We start from the raw sequence: 20,227 nt of genomic DNA on the forward strand, positions 1-20,227 counted from the left end.
ATGCTCACAATCCATCTCTAAAAGGGAGCGGCCTCTTGTCTGAAAATAGACAAATACCTTTTATTTTCTATGAATAACAATACAGTCGCTCAATTCATTGAAATCGCTATGCTCCGACGTTTTATCTTGGCCTGACGCAATGGTGGCTGACAGGATGGTTAATATAGGAAGCCCGATGTTATTTTTCGTCCATTTTGTGTTCGCCAAATGATCCGATATTATCCTATATTTATTTTCGCTTCGCCACAAGAGGAGACAAAATGAATGAGTCATGATGCATTCATTAGAGAACCTTGCTTTGTAAGTGATTTTTTTTTTGTTTGTTTGACTTGAGGACTCATCACGCGCATAATTGTGAAACGCACAACAGGTTGACTTTAGATTTCACACGATTAAGGCAGTTTCATGAAATACCAATAATAATGGAGAACTCTGAAAGGCTTTCATTCTAAATGATTAGCTTAATGGCTGGCTTCATTATTTTCAGATTTAACCTGTTATTTGCACCTGGCGACTATAAACGACGTTTTCTAGAGTGTTCTCCTTGATAAGTCGAAGGTGTCACACGTCAAGCAGAAGATGACAGGTACTCACCATCATTACTACGACGTTCCGCAAGTGGCCCCTAATGTAAAATCCCATCTCATATTTCGCTTTTTCTTAAAACCGGATTGATGGGCAGGACGAGTAGGACAAATGATGAAACACATCTCGAAAACTTGAACCAAAAAAACAGACGAACGTCTTGTCTCTCGTTGGTGTCTCTCAAGCCCTTCTCAATCAAAATTTCTCGCTTCCTGTCGGTTCGACTTGAGCACAATGGACGTGCAATGGTGGCATTAGACGAAGCCTTCGAGGACGTCAACAACGCACCCGCGAGGACAAGTCTTAGTCCACCTGCTGTCAGATGGAAGAAAAACACATATCGACGATATCAACTGTATTCTCCCTGGTAATTTTTAATTTACTGAAGAATATTTTCAATTTTTTATCTGATAAGCATGATACTCTCATGCTGTGTATAATTACGGAGAGCATAAAAAAAAAGGAAATGTGTCCTCGCTTTGCCTTAGGAAATGTTGCCACCTGTTGGCTAGTTGTTCATATTGCGTCATGGAGCAGCTGTAAAAAAATGTACCTCACATTTGCCCCAATCACAAGGTTCACGTGTACATGTTCAGTACATCCATCATGGCAAACAAACTCACACCGTGTGTTAAGTAGAAGTACACAGGCATTGGTATAGTAAGAATAAATAAATAAATAAATAAATAAATAAATAAATAAATAAAGTAGTGATTTTGAATAGTGAATTTATCTTGCAAGAAAGATATTTATTTCTGCGACCCATCAGGACTGGGTGTCGATCACCACAGAGCGTAATTTGCACATGTTCTCGTATCAAGGCGTTCTGAGAAGGCATAAGAGCTACTTGTCTATAAATCACTGAATTGTTGGGGTCATGAAAAATGCTGACTGAATATAAACACAGTAGGGCAATTATTGGAGCCCAGAGTCCAAAGCAAACATGGTGAAGATGCATTTAGCTGTTACGCTGCACGCAAATTTAATAACCGACCAATAGAAGGGGAGTGAGCCCAAAGTGGAAATGAATCCAGGTTGAAAATGGTGCTTTTCCCTCTTATCTCTCATTTAGGTCTTTTAAACAATTTGAATTTTTTTTTCTTCTTTTAGATACACACTTTAATGTCTTTACTTAACCTTGAACTGTTTTTAAGTCTTCTGTTAATGTGTTTAAATGTACATTTAGTAATTTTGCTGTTGTGTTTGTAAATGCTTTTGGTTACTGTGTCTTTACTTGTATAAAGCACATTGACGTGCCTTGTGGTTGAAATGTGCTATAGAAGAGAAAGAAAGAAAGAAAGAAAGGAAAAAAGCAGATACAAGAGTCCCGGTGGTATAAATTCAAAGAAGTAAGTTAAATTGTTTAAAATAATAATAATAATAATAATAATAATAATAATAATAATAATAATAATAATAATAATAATAATAATAAAAAAGGAACTCAGCAACAGGCTGGTAAATATGGCAAATCAAAGCATCTCTGTCCTTAAGCCTAGCGTGATGGCTTTTTGTCAGAGCTTATGTTGCGTATCTTGTCAAAGTATTTTATTTTAAACGTTAGCTGCAACAAATGTGACAACAAGTTCCACAAACTGGTGACAACCATTGCCCCACACGGTGTGATCTCATGGGACAACTGCTGAGGAGAAAATTCAAAGCCGTCCACCTGACGTCAAGTGCCCTCTGAATTGACGTGTAGTCACACGGCCCTGCTGTAATTGAGAGAACACTGTGGAATCTTGCAAGTGTTTATTGAACAAAACTATATCACACTTGTCGACTGCCATAGCCATAGCCTGCACTCAACTGCAATGCAGGGCTTTTGAAAAATCACCAAACTCAAGGACATTGTCAATCCAGCCAACACTTGATTTACCCACGATCATCTTTAATAACTCAAAATCTAAAACAGCACAAATGAACATTTTAACTTGATGAATGACAGACAACGTATTTTCCCCAGAATTTTCCGGTGGCGGTCGACCAACTTCACGCAGGTTACCTAGACACACACAAGTGAGATTTAGTCGCTTGAGGGCCACTCTCTAATTGGGTGGTGTCCAAACTATGGCACATAGGTGGCATTTGCACACATTTTGGGGGGGCCTGCAATGTACAATGTACTAAAAGTTCCATCTCTCCTTTTTTTTTTTTTTAAATTTTATTTTATTTTATTTATTTATTATTCTTTTAGCACCGCCTGTCTTACAGTTGCTGTCCTGCCTGGTCCTATTTCCTAATTGACACTTTCCTCCTTCCTGTAGCAATGCCTTTCAAATAAATTGCGCAGTTGTTGTGTGTGTGATTTTAAAGGACTGTGAAAGTGTGCTTGAACTAGTTTTTAAAATACAATATATGAATTGTATGCATTACCATGCATTTGCAAAAACTTGGAATTTTCGTCCGGGAACACACATTTCCTGATCAAAATATACATTAATTAATTTGTGTTCAAGTGCCATGTGTGAACAAAGTCCTTGAACCGAATAACAAATCGATTGTATTTACTGTGGTGAGGCCAATGTCCAAATTTTTGCTGTATTTTTGCTCATTTTGGGATTGAGAATGAAAAAATGGATACAGTACTATAAAAGGAAATTATTTGAGTTTTTATTTCCAGGTCCTTACATCGAGATCTAATACGACTTGCCATTGACATTGCGTCCACCGTGTTTCACGCATGAACTTGGAAGTTTGGGATCAAAAGCACATCCTTTCCTTTTCCAAAAATATTAGCATTTAATGCGACACACCTGGGCAACACGACACATAAGTTAGCCAAATGTCCCAATACTTTTTCTCTAAACAAAAATGGGTGGGTTGGAACGAAAAGCCCTAAGTACCAGCACCCTAGTGGTACTTCTAAATTTTAGATCCACATGAAAGTACCTGGAAATATACACTGGAATATTGATCACGTCTCATCTTTTGATGTTAAATCCATTTCATTTTTTTTTAAGGTAATTGCCTCATTGTTCGAATACCTTTGGAAGGGAGTGTACATGTAACTATTAGTGCGGAAGTATGAAGTGTAATAGACAGAACTAATTGGCAGCAAGCTGTGACTAGCTGCGTTATTCATTAGAAGCTGTGTCATAAATTTGGTCACCACTGGCCTCTGAAATGTTGTTCTGTTTAAAGTAAGGATCTTTTCAACAAAATGCGGGTACGTACAAGGATAAAATAAGTTGAGTCATCTGATTTGTTGCAATTTAGCATTCTTTTAACAGTAACTTAACCGTAGACAATATATACCATACACATTTTGAGTGGACAAAGATCAGCTCACCGGGTACGTGGATCTTTTCAGACTCGGCCTCGATGGAATTTTCACAAGATGGCTCAAGAAGATGAGATCAAATGGTCAATTGTTACCTCTTTCAGTCCACTTCTTTGTCCTGATTTAAATGACATTTGACTCAAGATGTCTGAAGTACGTATGTAGTTTAAGGACAAATTGGTACATGTAAGCGTCACCTCTGACTCAATTTTGAAGTGATCTTCAAATGTCACATTTGATGTCAGAGAAACGACCTCCATTTTCCCACCCTCAAACCAAACCCTTAATGTGGAGCAACGACTTGCAAAGAATATTTCATATTAGATGACCAAGGTAACTGAATTTCAAGGTCAAATCGCTATGTTATTTTCGACTGGGCATGGGCATATTTAAACAGTTTTACAGCAACCCCCCATTCAGCGTTCACAATTTTAACACCCTAAGATGCCACAAGTTGGCACCAAAGACCTGTCTAATAAGAAAGTAGATAAACGGGTTTACTGTTTAAAAAACAAACACCCAAACAAAAACAAAAAAAACACACAAATTGTACCATTAATCAATTGTGCCAGGTTGCCAATAACAGAAAGGTGAGCTTTGCTGAATGGGTTTCCAGCCCATGTGCATGCAGTGCACCTATGAAACGCTAAATCTGTTTACATGGAAAGGCATGTCCTCAGACATGCAAAAGAGAGAGGCGTGGTTTAAGATTTATGGTAAACAGGGACTACCCGAAAGACAACCCTTGTGCTCGGCTATCCTGCTCATCTCATCCTTTACAATTGGACATCTTACTAGAAAAACGAAAAGGACCCATGGATACAGGTAAAATACACATGGCTAAATATGGACATGTAATGTAGGGATTCTAAATGGTAAGACATTCATTTAAAGGCACTACTAATCCTCCTTTGAACGAAGTGTAATCTGATTTGGAACTGAGATTTACTGTACTGCTAAACCAGCATGTTTGAATGAACTTTTGTGGCAGACAGTCACTTCTAACTATCGCATTTGACATTTGTACACGTACATTTTATTAATAGAGGGAGGATTTCTTAGTTTGAGTTGGTTTGCAGCAATAGACTGAATTTCACATTTATACAGGTATTAGATTGTGTTTTTTGTAAACAGCGTGTTCTTGTTGTCAATATTTGTTGTATAAATTAATTTGTCTTATTGCTTGATGATTCAACTCATTAGAATTTCTTTACTAATTCCTCACATGCTGTCGAGTTTAATTAAATGGTTTCAACAGTTCTTAAATAATAGCAAATATTTATATGATTGTGATAAAAAATAAAAAATAAACTAGCATATCGTCGCTGTTCTGCGAAAAACACTTTTTCAAGTTTCTTAATTTTACGTGAATGGTGTTTCCGCATTACAGACATCGCATTAATGTGAAAATTATTTACTTTTCCAAAATTGGACGTAAGTGTTTTTCACAGAACAGCGACAATACACTGAGCGAAAAGGAAGTTACCTCGCGAAACCCTGAATAGGAAAGTGTAGTTAAAGTAATTGCATCATTCAGTAATTTCTCAGATAATGTCAGTCCTAGTCACAGGCTACACGACGAGCTCGAGATGAAAAGCAGCCTCATCCCCTTCTTGACCTAACAGAGAAAACAAATGATTCATTTAGTGACAGTCTCTCTTGAATAGTTCACTCTGCCCTGTGATTTATTGACGTAAGGTGGAATCGCTGGGCTTTGTAGAAGTATAAGTGATGTAAAAAAATGACTGGATAGAAATAAAGTTTAGTTTTTCCCCCAGAAAGTTGTTTGATTGTCCGTACTGGAATCATTTATTCTTTTCCAATGAATGTGATACAAATACTTTTTGAGTGTGCAATAATAACGTTTTCCTTATTTCATACACCAAACAAAGGATAAAAAAATCTATATATATTGATCCACTGATTTATGCTTTGATGTTGCCATCTGTGCCTACAGTAACCAAGAACCTAAAAAATAAATGAATTAAAAAAAAAAACAGGTGTGCTTTGCCTGCTGACTTTTATTTTATGTATATTTGGTTTTAATAATACCCTTTTCTCTTTAAGAGCAAGAGCAATTTGTGCAAGATACCACCTGAATCTGACTGATATTACTGAAGAATATTTGACTACTCACGTTTGACAAATGTGCTGAAACCTGAAGGGATGGAGGACAAAATCAAGATGCCTTATGTGCCAGAGGTGAACTTTTTGTGTTAATACAATTCTGTTTATAAATGAATGAAAAATAGTGCATAATATCAATGGGCTTCATCCACTAATACATGCATAGAAACGTTCATACTCTGTGCACAAGTTGAGCATATACGCTAAACCGCCATCGGATTCATAACGCGCATACCGGCCAATTTTCTTCTCACCACTGCGTTTATGTTACTGAATCAGATTTTCAATCAGGATGATTCAATCACAAATTTCCGCATACGCACGGTTAGTGAATGAGGCCCATTGTCGTTCTGTGTGTTATCCTCCAAGGTTTTTGTCTTATTGACGTTTGATCTTAGGAACAGATCCTTACCTTTTTTGCCGTGAAACAGTTACGGTGGAGTCCAATGATTTCATGGAGAAGACGAGATGAAGCTGTGCATCAGATTTCTTACACTTTTACCGAATGTGCTTTGCAGGCCACAGTACGTCTGTTGATCAATTACAACAAGTCCCAGAAGACTGTGCTGAGAGTGAACCCCCAGTTGCCCCTCAAGATGCTGCTTCCATTGGTGTGTGACAAGTGCGAGTTGAGAGTTGAAACAACTGTCCTTCTGAGGGACTATCAGTCCAAAGAGTCACTGGACATTGCCAAGACTTTAAATGAGCACGGACTAAGGGAGGTGTTTGCTCGGGACACATCTGAAAAAGATCCCTTGGTCAATCATTATCAACACTGTACACGTGAAGTAGGTAAGCCACAACAGACTTCGAAAGCTTTCTTCACCCATCCGGGACACAAGCCCGGGTCTTTCTTTTTGGAGTTTGTTTGCACATAAATGACTCGTTTGTTTTTCCACTTCATGGCAAGACTCAGGCCCAATTAGTTCATTTGTATTAGAATTTAATCATTTAGAAAAGTTGATAGAAATATGAACGTGTCTGTAAAGGAACTTCTTAGTCATCCAGCACATGGTGATCCGCACAAACGTTGAATCAAGGCAACCGGACTTGTTCTTGTTTACTGAAGATGTTTCGCCTTTAATAAATTTGAACTTATTTATTTGTGAAGCTGAGGAAACTTCAGCATCTGCAGTACAAGTGCATTACAATACACGGTAGTACGTGCTAAATCTAAACAACTTTCACTTGTTCTTATTTTGTGTGTCAATAGCCACTCGTACTGTACATCATCCGGATCTGTCCACAGAGAAAAGGAAACAGAAGGAGAACAGAGTGTTTCTCAGCTTGTGCCGAAGACTGAAGAAAAAAGCGGAAATAGTATGTTTGAGAATTGTGTGCAATCTGAAACAATCACAGTAAATCCCTCGTGTGCATGGACATTTTGACAATGAATTGTGTGAAACACTGTCATTCAAACTAACAAAATAACTGCAAAACATGGATAGCTGTGTTCCCCATTTCCTTAAGATTATAATCCTTTCTCTTTTATTTATTTAGTTTATTTCACCAACCAATCATCCATTCATGCATTTTCTTATTTCTTCTTCTACTTGGGTCCAGATCATGGTCCGCAGTCTAAGTAGAGAAGTCTAGACCCAGGTATGCCCTAGGTCTGAACCTTGGGCTCAGGTTCTTGAGTTGAAGGCTTACCAACAGGAAAGTTGATATTTAGATGTCCCAATAACACTTTCACGCTGCGCTTGGGTCTGCTTTTAATGCAACTCAGCACCAAGTGGTGATCAGTGTTGATAGCTATAGCCAAACCATGGGTGATTGCGATAACGTAACACCACATAAGTTCGGACCAAGGATCCTGTTCTTCCAATCATTGTGGGCATTGAAGTCTCAGAAGAGACAATGACAATGACATGAGTCCCCACACAGGAATGCTCTGCAACACTTCCCTGAGAGACTTCCCTGTGTGTGCTGGTGATAGGGGACAACTGTTTGAGTTTTTGGAATGATTACATACCGTCAAATATTTTCAAACTAATGTGAGAAAATATTTGTATTTGCCTCCAGAAAGAAGGGATAGCGAGTTCTTCTTCTGGTCTTCTCAAACAAAAGCCTGCCGATGTGAACAAGCAGGATATTTCTTATTCAAACACCTTGCCGGGACTTACGCGCCAAAAGAGACGAGCTCCACTTCCCCCGATGGGTGTGTCCCACAGTGTTCCCAACAACCTCAGCAATCTCAGAGGCTCACAGGTCTGTGGTAGGCTGGCGTAAACGCACCAAGAAATTTGCGGTCTTTGGGTTAAAACATTGTTTCTCTGCAGAGATCTACTGCATCAGACTTGGGGAGGGCCAAGAGGAATGCCCCGCCTCCTCCCTGCGTGAACAAGCTGCAGGAGGTGCAATCAGATGTAGCGGCTGAAGGTAAAATGACATCAAGTACTGGAGACAACATTTTAGCAATAGGGATATCATGGCTTATGTTTTGGTGGATGGATAAGATACGAATCCAGGTTAAAGGCACAGACTTAGGATGCTTGTTAAAAAAAAAGACTGGTAGAAGTATAACTACTAATTTATCTCCTTTACATATGTAAAAGTAAAAAAGGACAGACACTTAAATGTACTTAAGTGCTAAAGTAAAAACATATTTTTTACCGTCAAGTTAGCTGGTGCTGGCTCGGGTTTTTATGCCATCAGAACAACATGGTCCCAAATCTGTGCGAAGATTATCAATTCATTGACCCACGCACCCCCCCAAATAAAAGCTAACTTAATGACTGTCTTACTGCTTGATGATTCAACTAATTAGACAAGTTACTGACAATTTATGTATGTGTTTTTGATTTCTTCAGATCCAAATGAAAATAGTTGAAAAAACACAAGAAGCTGCTGGGTTTTCGACTGGCACAAGACAAGGCATGGGCCACAAATCATTCTTGGAGCCGGCCGACGACAAGCAAGTTGCAGAACTCACAAATTGCGTATTACAGTTGTGTCATTTTCTTTTCATCTAAGTGATGATACCAAGAGATCATGAACATTCTGCAATGAAGGAGGGATGCTTTGTCTGTCACAACGCCAAGGCCGATGGGTTTGTCTCTTTGGTCATTTCATTCATTTCGCTGATCAAAGGCGAAATGAGAGGGACTTTGCACTGAAAATACTGTTCAGGAGACAGGTGGAAAAGGGCAGGTATTCATTTCAGACTTTGGTTGCTCGCTTTCTCGCATACTGCAACCTTTAATCATCCTCCCCAATGCCCAGTCTCTTTGAAATAAAAAGGATGAATGACAAGCCGATGCTCGGTTTCAACAGGGACGCAAGTTTACAAGCCTTAGCCAATGGAAACTTGGCATTTGGATGGAGACACTGATATGCAACTGTTCATTGACGACTTCGGAGTGATGTTTCGCTTAGGTCGGGATGCCGGTGTTGCTTTCAAATCAATCACGAGGACAAGAAGGGGTCTGTCTTCAACAACCGATGGTGCAGAACTGCTTTAGTCAAGAGAAAGCCTCTGCACACAGGATGGTAAACTATTAACTGTCTCTGTGGCCTTCACTATCTGCTCTGAGATTTTTCTCAACATTTGCCAATGTTTTGTATATTCACGCAAGAGCAAGGAGAAAGCCTTGGAAGCTACCGGTACTCTACAGGTGACTCTGAAAATGCAAGAACTGCTCAGAAATATTGCTGGAACAAAATCCAAAAAAAGACAAAGGTTTGGCTGTCAAAGCCCAGTCAGCCGTGGCCAGTTTTTTTGGTGCTTGGACAACACAAGTCCCCGCACACATTTGCATATCTTCCATAGCAAGATTGTCGCGCAAGTCATGTGTAAGATCACATCACATCCAATCCAGAGGCAGATCACACATTTCCACACATTTGCAAATTTCACAGCTCGGAAAATCTGGTTGTGTTTTTGTGAATCCCCATGACTAGACTGACAAAGTGAACACGGAACAACAGCAAGCTGACTGAGCACATAAAGCTCTTGATCTACGGAGCATGAGTCGTGAGCCCCCTCCTGTATGGTAGCGAGTCCTGGACTTGGCGTGCTCAACAAGAGCGAAAGCTCAACGCTTTTCACATGCGTCGCCTCCAAACGCATCCTGGACATCGCCTGGCGGGACAAGGTCGCAAACAAACACCGTCTTGAAAAGAACAGGATGCATGTCCGCTTTGTTGAAGCTGAGACGTATGCACGGCTCGGCCATGTCAAGCGCATGGACGACGGAGGGACCCCCAAAGAGCTCCATTGTTGAGAACTTGCGCAGGGTAAATGTCCAATTGGAAAACAACAGCTTCGATTCAAAGGCCAGAGGGACTAGAAAGCCTTCAACATCAAGCAGAACAATTGGGAAGCAGCAGCAGCTCTCAAACGGTCAGGCTGGAGACACACAGAAAGGCAGAAGGTCTGCGCGAGCCTTTATGATAACACACATTCGCTTTTCACAGAGTTTCAGCTTTGTTTTTGGGCAACTGTTTGCCTCTTATCAGGAGCAATAGACTCAGAAACTCCTTCATCCCCACTGCTATATCTCATTGCATTTGGCACTCGATATCAGACCATTTGAATCCTTTTCTGTAAGTAAATTTGAACGTTTATTATTTTCATTTCCTGCCGGGTATCAAATATATTAATTGCTGTTTCCTTATGCCCACTTCTGTATGGACTATAGGGCTGGGAGATATGGCTGAAAAGTATATCACGATATAAGTATTTCATATCGGTCAAGATCAGGGATGTCGTTAATATGTTGTCAAATACGTATGGGCATGAGAAGCCCTTTGAGACTTTCTTGTGATTAAGGGCTATATCAATAAATTTGACTTGATTTGACTTGACTTGTTTGATGGATAGATATTGCATTTTTTTTCTTTTTTCCAATTGAAAATAAGGACCCGGGGAAAAAAGGCTCAATTTAGGTCGTTTTATTTTAACATAATACTTAATGTTAAGACTTAAAGAAGTCAACGCAACTATGAAAAAGTCAAATAAACTGGTCAGTATAAAGATTAAATAAACTCCTATTCAAACAATGTGCGTAGTAGGGCTGGGCGATATGGCTGAAAAATGTAAAGTATTTCATAAAAGTTGTGCAAATTATCTTTGTGAAACAAATCAAGATATGCAATTGTTGGGTCCTGCGTCCAGCATTAATATGACTTCCACACAATGTCAGCGTCGATCACGATTCAAATCCACAGGTTTTTTGGTGAAATAATTTTGAAAAGGTTGCAACTAAAGTATTTACCGTGGTTGTAATTTGAAAGTTGAAAAAAACCCCACCCCATTTTCTAATTTCCTCATTATCCGCAGTTGTTAGCTTATTGAGAGGCTTATTATTGTGATATTTTCAAAGGTTGAATTGGACACAAGTAGAGATGGCACATACATTTTGGCGCCATTGAGTGCAGTTTTCGGACATCATAAGCGATGTATGATCAGCGGTTTAGACTGTACAAATTGGGTCCAGTTCCTCCGCTGACATCACAGGTGGCGTTGAGCCAAGTGAGGCAGTCGCTGTTATTGTGTTGGATTCTGTATCAACCAATCAGGACAGAACCTGAGGAGGACCACTTCATGGAGGCGCCTACCTACAGCACTTCCTCTCATCAAACGGACTCTCAAGCTGTTTAAAGTAAACTAACATTGATTAGCATTTATCAATATCATGTGATATATTACTGTTGTCTACTTGGCATCCATTGCAACACGGGCATTCTGGAAAAGGATCCTTGAGGTTTCTTTTTTTCCCAAATGGGTTTTCTGGGGCTTTAGCCTAGGGAATGTTGTTGATCCCTGTGAACTGTGGGCTCGTGAAGCCCTTTCAGACTATTTTGTGGTTAAGGGCTATAAACTTGATTTAACCATTACTGAATTCAATTAATTTAGTGCAACTATGGCTAGCGTTGGCTGGTGCTGAAATCAATTGTTTTAAGCACTGTATATGGCTAATGTGTAACATAGCTCAATGATTCTATGCATTAATTCTAATTTATAAAAAATCTGATAAAATAACATCAGTCTTCTTGTTTTAACATTACATTAATCTGATCACAAATACTCTATTTGGCTGGATGGAACGTATTTATTATGTTCTCAAGCAATTGTAATGCATGACAAAAACGAATATATTTTAAAACCTTTATTGTGTCACAAAAACAACAAACGAAATGAGGTTAACAAATCGTCATTCTTCCAAACATTATCCCCTTTTTCTGACAAACCCATCTGTACACAATGTCTATACACGTTTTATTTGAGCACGTCTGCATTCAGCTGTGTCCATTGTTACGATATCGGTCAGTCGTGATCGCCTCCTTGCGGACCTTGTGCAGTTTTGGCACCAGTGTTGGAGCAGTGGGACTCACAGCCGTGTGGATGCTTCTGCCTGGGTGCAGTAGAAGGGGACATTTTGAATTGACAAATGTTTCATTTGACATGTTCATGCTTGAGCTGACATGGTTGGAAAAATGTCAAATGAAATTAAATGTGTATGGTTACAAATGCACCTGCTGCCTTACCAACTGTTAGCAGAGTGGTACTACGCAGCAGTTGTATCAGGTCCCACGATTTCCAGGATCAACGGATAAACGCAAAACCGATAATGGCCGATTGCTATAATGACGGAGGAATAACACATACAGACAGGTTGTGCGTAATTGTTTGTTGACTACTGCTGCACTCTGACTTCATCGACGCAACATGACTTTGATACTAGCTAACTTGATATTAAATAAACTCAGTTTTAAACATAATGTGCTTAATAGGGCTGGGCGATATGGCTGAAAAACTGTTACAATCTAAGTATTTCATATCAGTTAATATTGATAATCATTCATTTTATTTTAAACCTTTTAAAAAATTTTTTTTTAAAGTTAACTGTTTTTGTGAACATTGTTATGTAGCGAATGTAGGTTTCTCCTCGACCAGTGCATTGTAAATGCTTATTTGCATTAGGTGCTACACCAAAACAGTATTGTTGATACACATTCATTACTCTTCATTCAATGTTCATACAATGTAAGTGTAGTGAACTAATATTCTCTTGCAGTGCATACAATACAGTCGACCAACCGTTTCAGGACTACTTTCTCTTTATAGCGGACTCATTATTGCCATAGTTCATTCATGTTTTACTTGCTTGATTTTAACTTGAGTGCGATGCCAAGGGTCGGATATGGCTAACTGCCGCTAGCATGTCAAAGACAGGGAACTCTTTTGCTTGTACACCACTTCTCCATCCGGGGGTGTTTAATCGGGTTATCATTCATAATGTCATTTTATCGTAAGAGTTGTACTGAGTTGACTGGTCATTTATTTGAACAAAGTTACGCTGCTTTCTCGCTCGACGCAAGTATGGCACGTTGGGTTAGCTGCTTCTACTTCGGTGGTTTAGCAGCTTCCGCTTCGTTGCTTTAACTTCTTTGTGTTTGGAATCGGATGCGCGCTGCCTACATCACATACCAATACCGCCATCAGGTTTGTTTTCCAATTTTTTGCTATCGAACATTTTATCAAAGGCATTTTTTCTATTGATATCAATCGCGTGTCTATCGCGATACATATTGATATTGAATTATCGGTCCAGCCCTATGTGAGTGCAAATGCTATTGAAAGGAATGAGTTGGTTAACACATCACAGCATATCATAGCACCCATCAGATAATAATGTGTAGTAGTGCATCAATTTCAAAATTAAACCATAACCCCGTAATAAATACACAATATTAACTTTTCTGTGTGAAACCTGAGATGAAGACGAGCATTGCCAGATATGATAGAAGTATGCTTATGAGCATTTTATGTAGAGATAACGCGTCAGTCACACCTGCTGTAAATGAAAGATCCAGTTCTGATAATCTTCCAGACAGGTACATGAGACATGCAGTGTCTCCACCAGCTCTCCTGAAACAACAGTCATATTGAATACAGTACAATGCATCTTTGTGCATTTAGTGAACGATAATTACAGTAAGTTTACACACCTCGTAGCTCAAACTCAAGTCGTCCGGGCAGAGCTGATTTCTCTGCAGCTTGCACACCTCGACGGGGCAGCCTGCCCTTTTTTTTTTTTTTTTTTTAAAATAGGAAAACAGCATGTATTCATATTGCACCGAAGATATCAAGGCGTTGAGTTGAATGGCGTTGCGTGGATGAGCTGTTCGCTCATAACGGATGCAACATCACAAAGGAGTCAACTTTCTTTACCTGGTATGTGATATTGAGTTGCTTATTGTCCACTGACAGCAGCAGGATGTCATGAGGGAAGAGAATCATGAGTCGTTCTTGGAGGCCCTGGAATAACAAGGCCAACTTCTAGAAAACATTTTTGGCAAAGCTACAGAAAGTCATAGTGGATGTCTTAAGGACAGCGGTGCCTTGAAGTTCCAACATGAAAATCTGGAGTATGATCCACAGTGTCATGAAAAGTTCAAACGTCATCACACGTGATGTTCATGTTCATTGGACACGTGTCATTTGTACAAAAGATTTTCATGTTTCTGTCTGTGTGTTTGGCTTTTCTTGCTTCGCAAACCGTGTGGCATTCTGCTTCTTTGTGGTGTTTTGAGGTTCAGGTGGAACAGGAGAAAAAAAACTCACTTAATTGCCTTTTGTCATTTGAAGTTTCGTAGCGGTGCCAGTTAGGACGGATTATAGCAAGTGCAGTTTGTATGTTATTAAATTCAATGGAATTGAAGTTAGATCAGCATCACTGAAAGAATCGTGGTTGATATTAGGAGTACCCCCGTATCTGTGTTGAGGTCGTTCGGTTTGTCCTCACATTGCAGCCAGATAAAGTTGATACCTGTCTGTGTGTGTTGATGATATGGACCACTGAGATGTATCCCGGATGGCCCATGTGTTGGATAGGCGAACCCTCCCACTCCCATATAGGAGCATGCATCAAGTATTTCTTCAGCTCCTCTCTTTTCCACTGCTCATCACAAGGCAGCTGCAGACACAACATACAAAGAATTGAGGGACTAACGCTTCTTTGTCATATACAGACATTTTATAATAAGATGGCCACTACTCGATCGCCATTACTAGATAGGAGAGAGCACAGTGGGAAGAACTCATTGGTTGAGTCCTGGACTTAGATCTCCTGTCTTCTATGTGTTTCATCCATGTCTGTAATTCTGCAGCATTGGGGCATATGACGATCTTAGGGTCCACCACTGAACCTGTGCAACACAAGCAAAAGTACACATTAATGTGCACTTTTTGTGAACTACTACACTACCAATGGCAATGTTGTATTTTATTTTTGGAATCCACCTACCAATATCAACAATCATTTTTTTTAACATTTTTTTTTTTAACTAAATCATGTATCAAGTATAAAGGTTTTTAGTAGCGGTAGGTTGATGTTTTTGAATGGTTAAGACTCATTGGCTCACTGAGAGTTTGATGTGTTACGACTGATTTTGTATTATTTACTAGTGTATATTTTACAAAGTTGTCAATGAAATATAACTTTCGAAGGAGCGTTTGTGAAGCTAGCATGTTGGGTTGCACAATCCTGTCTTACTTGGATTAGAATTTAGGAAGCGTTTGCATTTTAATAACTAGCTGGTGTTGAATGTGTTCAATCCAGAAGCGGGCATTTTACTAAATTTTGCTGGTCCGTCATTTGTCATCCGTCATTTTTCATGACCAACCGAATTGTAGTCGGCAGTCCGTCACTCAGTCCGTCAGAAGTCCAAAAGCTAAACGCGCACCCGTCACTGAGCGACGCCGTTAGTGACGATTACACTGACGGATGAAAAACGACTTCCGTCAGTGTTTAGTTTTTTAAAAAATGTCCTCTTATTCGTCAATCGTCATCAAAACGGGGAGTGACGGACTGACAGACCGGTCCGTCAGTCTGACAGAAATCCCACCTCTGGTTTCATCCAAGTCAGCATGGCAGCTGTCACACTAAAGTCCTCCAACATTTACCAGAACCAGACCACAATGCGGAATTGGACTGATCCAGGTTGCACACTTACTGCTGATCTCAAACATGTGAGGTGCCCGAAAGCCGTCATTGTCCATCGGAATGACCTGAAAGGAAAGGCCAGAGAGTGGAAGCATTCCCTGCAAAGAATTTGAAAAAAAGTTAGCCACTCCATTGCAACATATGAAAGAACAAAGACGATTACTACAGTACCTCATAAGCGAAGTCTTGCTTTGTGTGATCCAAGGAGAGGAGCAGCAGGTGGAAAGAGAATAAAACCAGGAAATGATCCTGATTCTCCTGTGTTGGAATATGAATGTGTTGAATAGGAAAAAAGGAAGCAGAACAAATGCCAACGCTGAGATGTGTTGTCACTGAAGGGTGAGGTCGGTTCATGATCATGCTTTGAAAGGTCAACTTTTTTCGAAACAATGCATATTTTTTTCCCTGAGAAGGAAGTGACAAATGGCATGGCCTGGTTGAGGCTTTTTGGATAGAATCAAGCATTCGGAGTGATGTAATTGCAGAAAAAATACTAAATGCATCATCATGGTCGACAGTCTTGAGTGCAATATAACTGACCTGAGGATATTTGCTGTGCAGACACACGAGGGAGGAGTGGATAATCTCTCCAAACATGTGAGCAGGTCGACCCTCCCAGCCCCTGATTGGCTGCTGGGAGTAGATCCTCTGGTGCAGCTCCCCTCTGCTCTTGCCCCACAGCACCCCCTACACACACAAATAATGAATCACACCACAAATCTTTTGGATCTCGGTTCCAGTTTTACGGCCTTCTTGGGTGGAGTAAATACGGCCACCCTGTGTTTGGTACCTTGAGTGTCTTTTTTTTTTTTTTTCCGATGTGAACGCTGGCTTCCCAAACATCACGTTAGGCTAGTCAAGAGCAGACTTTAAATTGTCAGTAGGTGTGATTGAATGTGAGATGGATGATTTAGAGTAGAGGTTGTCAAACGTTTTGGGTCGAGGGAGCCGTTGTTTTCCCCAAGGACCGCCTCATAATCTTAATGCCAAACAAACATAACTACAACGTATACCCCAAAAAGCCATACAAATTTGAAATTGAATGTTTCAAATAGAAATTGTTGTATGTTTCAGTTGATGTGTTCATGACCCATTTTAAAGAAAGGAACTTAAATTACCAATTAAATCTAATATTTATCCATCATCTGCAGCTGGAAATGCTGCGCACACGCGGGGATGTCCCATTTTTGTTCTGGGAGCTCTTACTCGGCCAAAAGATAAGGTTGAAAGGGGTAAGTGGTTTACAAAGTTTTACTGAAGCGCCAGTGCCTATATGTATCCGTGCACTTTTTTCAAAATGTTCTTACGAAATGTATTGCAAATAATTTGGTGTTCCACAAACAAGAGACCCCAGTTTGAGAACCACCGAGTACATATAGTAACTAAATAAATATAACTACAGTTCTTTTTCAACATTACTGTTTTTGGATTACTTTATCTTTAATGTAAACTTTATATCTACAAAAATTATAGTTGTGTACATCTGTGGTGTCACATTAGCCGAGGCCCTTAAATGAATTCCTCTGTCCTCCATTAATTTTAGTCCAAGTATTTCAATGACTTTTTCCACTTCCCGTAAACTTTGAATTCCAAAGGAGGAGTGCAGAGGGAGTCATTAACCACTATGGAAACACTACACTGCGTTTGGAACCTGATCTGGTGGAAGTCATTTTAAATAACAGCAGTCATGTGAGCTGCAAAAAGCCTTTGTCACTGCAGACGCACGGACGCACGCAGACGTACGGCATGACTGGGACGTTGCTCCGCGCGCGGCATTGAAGTGCAGCATGGTGGCGGCTGCTTGTCGTCTCTGCTGCTCCTCACCGTCAGTTGAAGCCTGGTCTCTCCCAAACTCCACACGCTAACCAGACAACAACATTCAGACTTGTGAACAAGCGCACTCACCGCGTACAGCCTTGGCTGTGATTGTGTGGTTATTATTAAAGTTCACTTTGGAGAATGAGTGTGAGGTCTAGGTAATGTGTTGCTCTCTCAAAACACCACAACTGACTGTCATGAGCCTCCTGCCGGCAGACATAATCAGATTATAACCAGACCAGACACACACACACACACGCACACACGTAAAACATACACTTTTCATCCTGTTGAAATATTAAACTGTGCCCCAATTCTGTACCAAAAGGTGAGTCTGAAAGTCAGCTCCATGGCGTAATTAAAGGTAGCTATCTTGAGTTTGATGACGACCTAATTTCCTTGATGATGATCACTCTGAAATAAAGTGAAATGCTTAATAAATACATCTCCGATTTTAATGCACTCTCTTGTAAACTGTAATTAAGAACACTTCACAATCCTTAGTGCAGGTAACAAATTGTTGATTGAGGTGGTTGAGCTGGCTAAAGAAAGACAACAACAAAGGCACATAGCTTGTATTATTATTTTGAGAATCAATACATATTTTTGGTCCTAAAATAAATGAAATGCTATAATAACGAGAAGATACAGTATTTTTAATGACCTCATTTATCACTGTGATTTTCATGCACTATAGCAGGGGTGGCCAAGTCCGGTCTTCAAGAGCCACATTCCTACGGCAACGCACCTGATTCAAATCATCAGGCTCATTATCAGGCTTTTGCAAATCTTGCTGATGAGCTGATCACTTGAAACAGGTGTGTTGCCGTAGGAATAAACCTAAAACAGGCTGGATTTTGGCTCTTGAGGACCGGACTTGGCCACCCCTGCACTATAGACGACAATACTAGGCACGCAAGAAATATTTAGTCACATTAAATACCTGACAGTGTCAAACAATATCAGTTTTTATTCAATAATGTCAATATGTTATTATTATTAGTAGTAAGAGGAGCAGTAGTAGTTTTTAGCAATTTTCTATTTAGTATGTTTTTATTAATTAAACATTTCTTACAATTATGCATATTGGATGTTGTGGCCTGTCATTGCATTTCACCTTTATTTGATTCTATTTCATTTATTATGTTTTATTTTCTTGAAGTTGTTCCACAATCGTGATCAAATGTCCGCATTGATGTGTACAATGTCTTGTACATTATGGGAGCTTCATGATGAATAAAGTAGTGATGATTAAACATACACGCACACACACACACACACACACACCCACACACACACACACAGACGGGCGGCCGCAGTTGTAGATTAGCCGCTGCTAATCTTCTGGTCTTAGAACGAGCAGGGATTTGTCCCATCATTGTCAGTATTGTATCAGCGTCCTCCATGCTTGGGCCATTGTATTGTTGTAATCTCCTAATCACATGAGTGCTGCATCACTGAGCTCCAAGTTTATGTTGCCTAAATATGAGATGATTAGTTCACGTTGCGCTGAAGGCTGCCAAAGATGTGAGCTGTTGCCTTGCGCATGCATGGTTGGCATGATGCTTTAGACCGGCGCTGTCCAAAACACAACCCAGGGGCCATTCATGGCTTGTTTTTTGTTCAGCATCTTTTCTAAAACTAAAATGAATAGTGACCCGTGTCGGATCATTGTCTGGCCGGAATGGGGATGCAATGACTACAAATATATAATAATGGCACAATTGCACCCTCTTTGAAAAGTAAGCTTTTCCATTCCATTTTCCTGTAATGTAAAGTTTAGAAAAAAAAATACACTTTTGTGTGTTGTTAAATCTCATTTGCTATCAATGACCATCAATTCATTTGGTCTTTTATACCATAGAAAAGATTGCTTCTGAAAGGAACGCCAATGTTTTCTAATAAAATGCTGGAGTGTGTTTTAGTATTTAAATAAATGAGGAGGTGAAGAAATGGGCCCTGGAACGCATCCTTCAATTCTTCTTGATGGAAGAAGTGTGAAAACCCCTCATTAAGACTTCAGTTTGCAAGACAACAAAAGTAGGGCAACCAAAACCATAAAGGTTGACAGACATCACTACGAGAGAATGCATGCTCACTTCCTCCTGCGGAAAGTGACGGCCCAGACCAGCAAACTCCAGTTTTCAACATTTCTTTTGATGGCGTATTCAAGTCAGTGTATGCATCTTACCCTAAATGATCCCCAGAGAGTTCCAGGAGCTCGATCTCATCAGGACCCACCTCGTCCACGCCGGTGTGCCTCTGGGTCACGCTGCAGCATCCCATCATGGGCACGGTCTTCTCCTCCTTCCTTGACCGTCAGATCCGCCACGACAACGTGAGCACCATCTCCCCACTGTGTGTTTGCCACACTCCAAGCAGGCACAAACACATTCAAAACGGGCCGAAAAGAGGATATTGGGCAAAGGAGAAGAGGAGGAGGGGCAGCTGCTAATCTCTA

The 20,227-nt window shown here is 40.0% G+C and overlaps 3 protein-coding genes across 5 annotated transcripts in view; 1 reads left to right on the forward strand and 2 right to left on the reverse strand.

The window, feature by feature from the left end:
* The window catches only part of LOC147153894 (sodium channel protein type 2 subunit alpha-like), a 39,631-nt gene extending 38,595 nt beyond the window's left edge, over positions 1–1,036 (reverse strand). For both annotated transcript variants that reach the window (XM_086037422.1, XM_086037431.1), the window contains exon 1: positions 595–1,036. The gene's annotated coding sequence lies outside the window, so the exon portion shown is untranslated. The remainder of the gene's footprint in view (positions 1–594) is intronic.
* Positions 1,037–4,583: 3,547 nt separating this feature from the next.
* Positions 4,584–10,704, forward strand: LOC147153895 (cordon-bleu protein-like 1). 2 transcript variants are annotated; one of them, XM_086044975.1, is made up of 7 exons: positions 4,584–4,693; positions 5,936–6,070; positions 6,514–6,787; positions 7,209–7,315; positions 8,021–8,206; positions 8,278–8,377; positions 8,809–10,704. In XM_086044975.1, exons 2-7 carry the CDS (start codon positions 6,035–6,037, stop codon positions 8,826–8,828), a joined length of 723 nt encoding a protein of 240 aa, XP_085901101.1. In that variant the 5' UTR covers positions 4,584–4,693; positions 5,936–6,034; the 3' UTR covers positions 8,829–10,704. The 2 variants fall into 2 exon arrangements, with proteins under 2 accessions (XP_085901101.1, XP_085901109.1); XM_086044983.1 differs by lacking the exon at positions 5,936–6,070 and having other exon boundaries at positions 4,610–4,693.
* Positions 10,705–12,093: 1,389 nt separating this feature from the next.
* LOC147153896 (rho guanine nucleotide exchange factor 7) lies at positions 12,094–20,211 on the reverse strand. The gene is made up of 11 exons (XM_086037520.1): positions 19,958–20,211; positions 17,692–17,809; positions 16,489–16,635; positions 16,120–16,206; positions 15,959–16,046; positions 15,015–15,151; positions 14,773–14,919; positions 14,175–14,261; positions 13,952–14,027; positions 13,795–13,871; positions 12,094–12,354 (listed from the first exon to the last, which is right to left on the reverse strand). Exons 1-11 carry the CDS (start codon positions 20,053–20,055, stop codon positions 12,331–12,333), a joined length of 1,086 nt encoding a protein of 361 aa, XP_085893646.1. The 5' UTR covers positions 20,056–20,211; the 3' UTR covers positions 12,094–12,330.
* Positions 20,212–20,227: the final 16 nt, after the last annotated feature.

This window comes from Filicampus tigris, chromosome 1, assembly GCF_054856515.1.
Source record: "Filicampus tigris isolate MCC_2025a chromosome 1, RoL_Ftig_1.0, whole genome shotgun sequence".
Lineage (NCBI taxonomy): Eukaryota > Metazoa > Chordata > Actinopteri > Syngnathiformes > Syngnathidae > Filicampus > Filicampus tigris.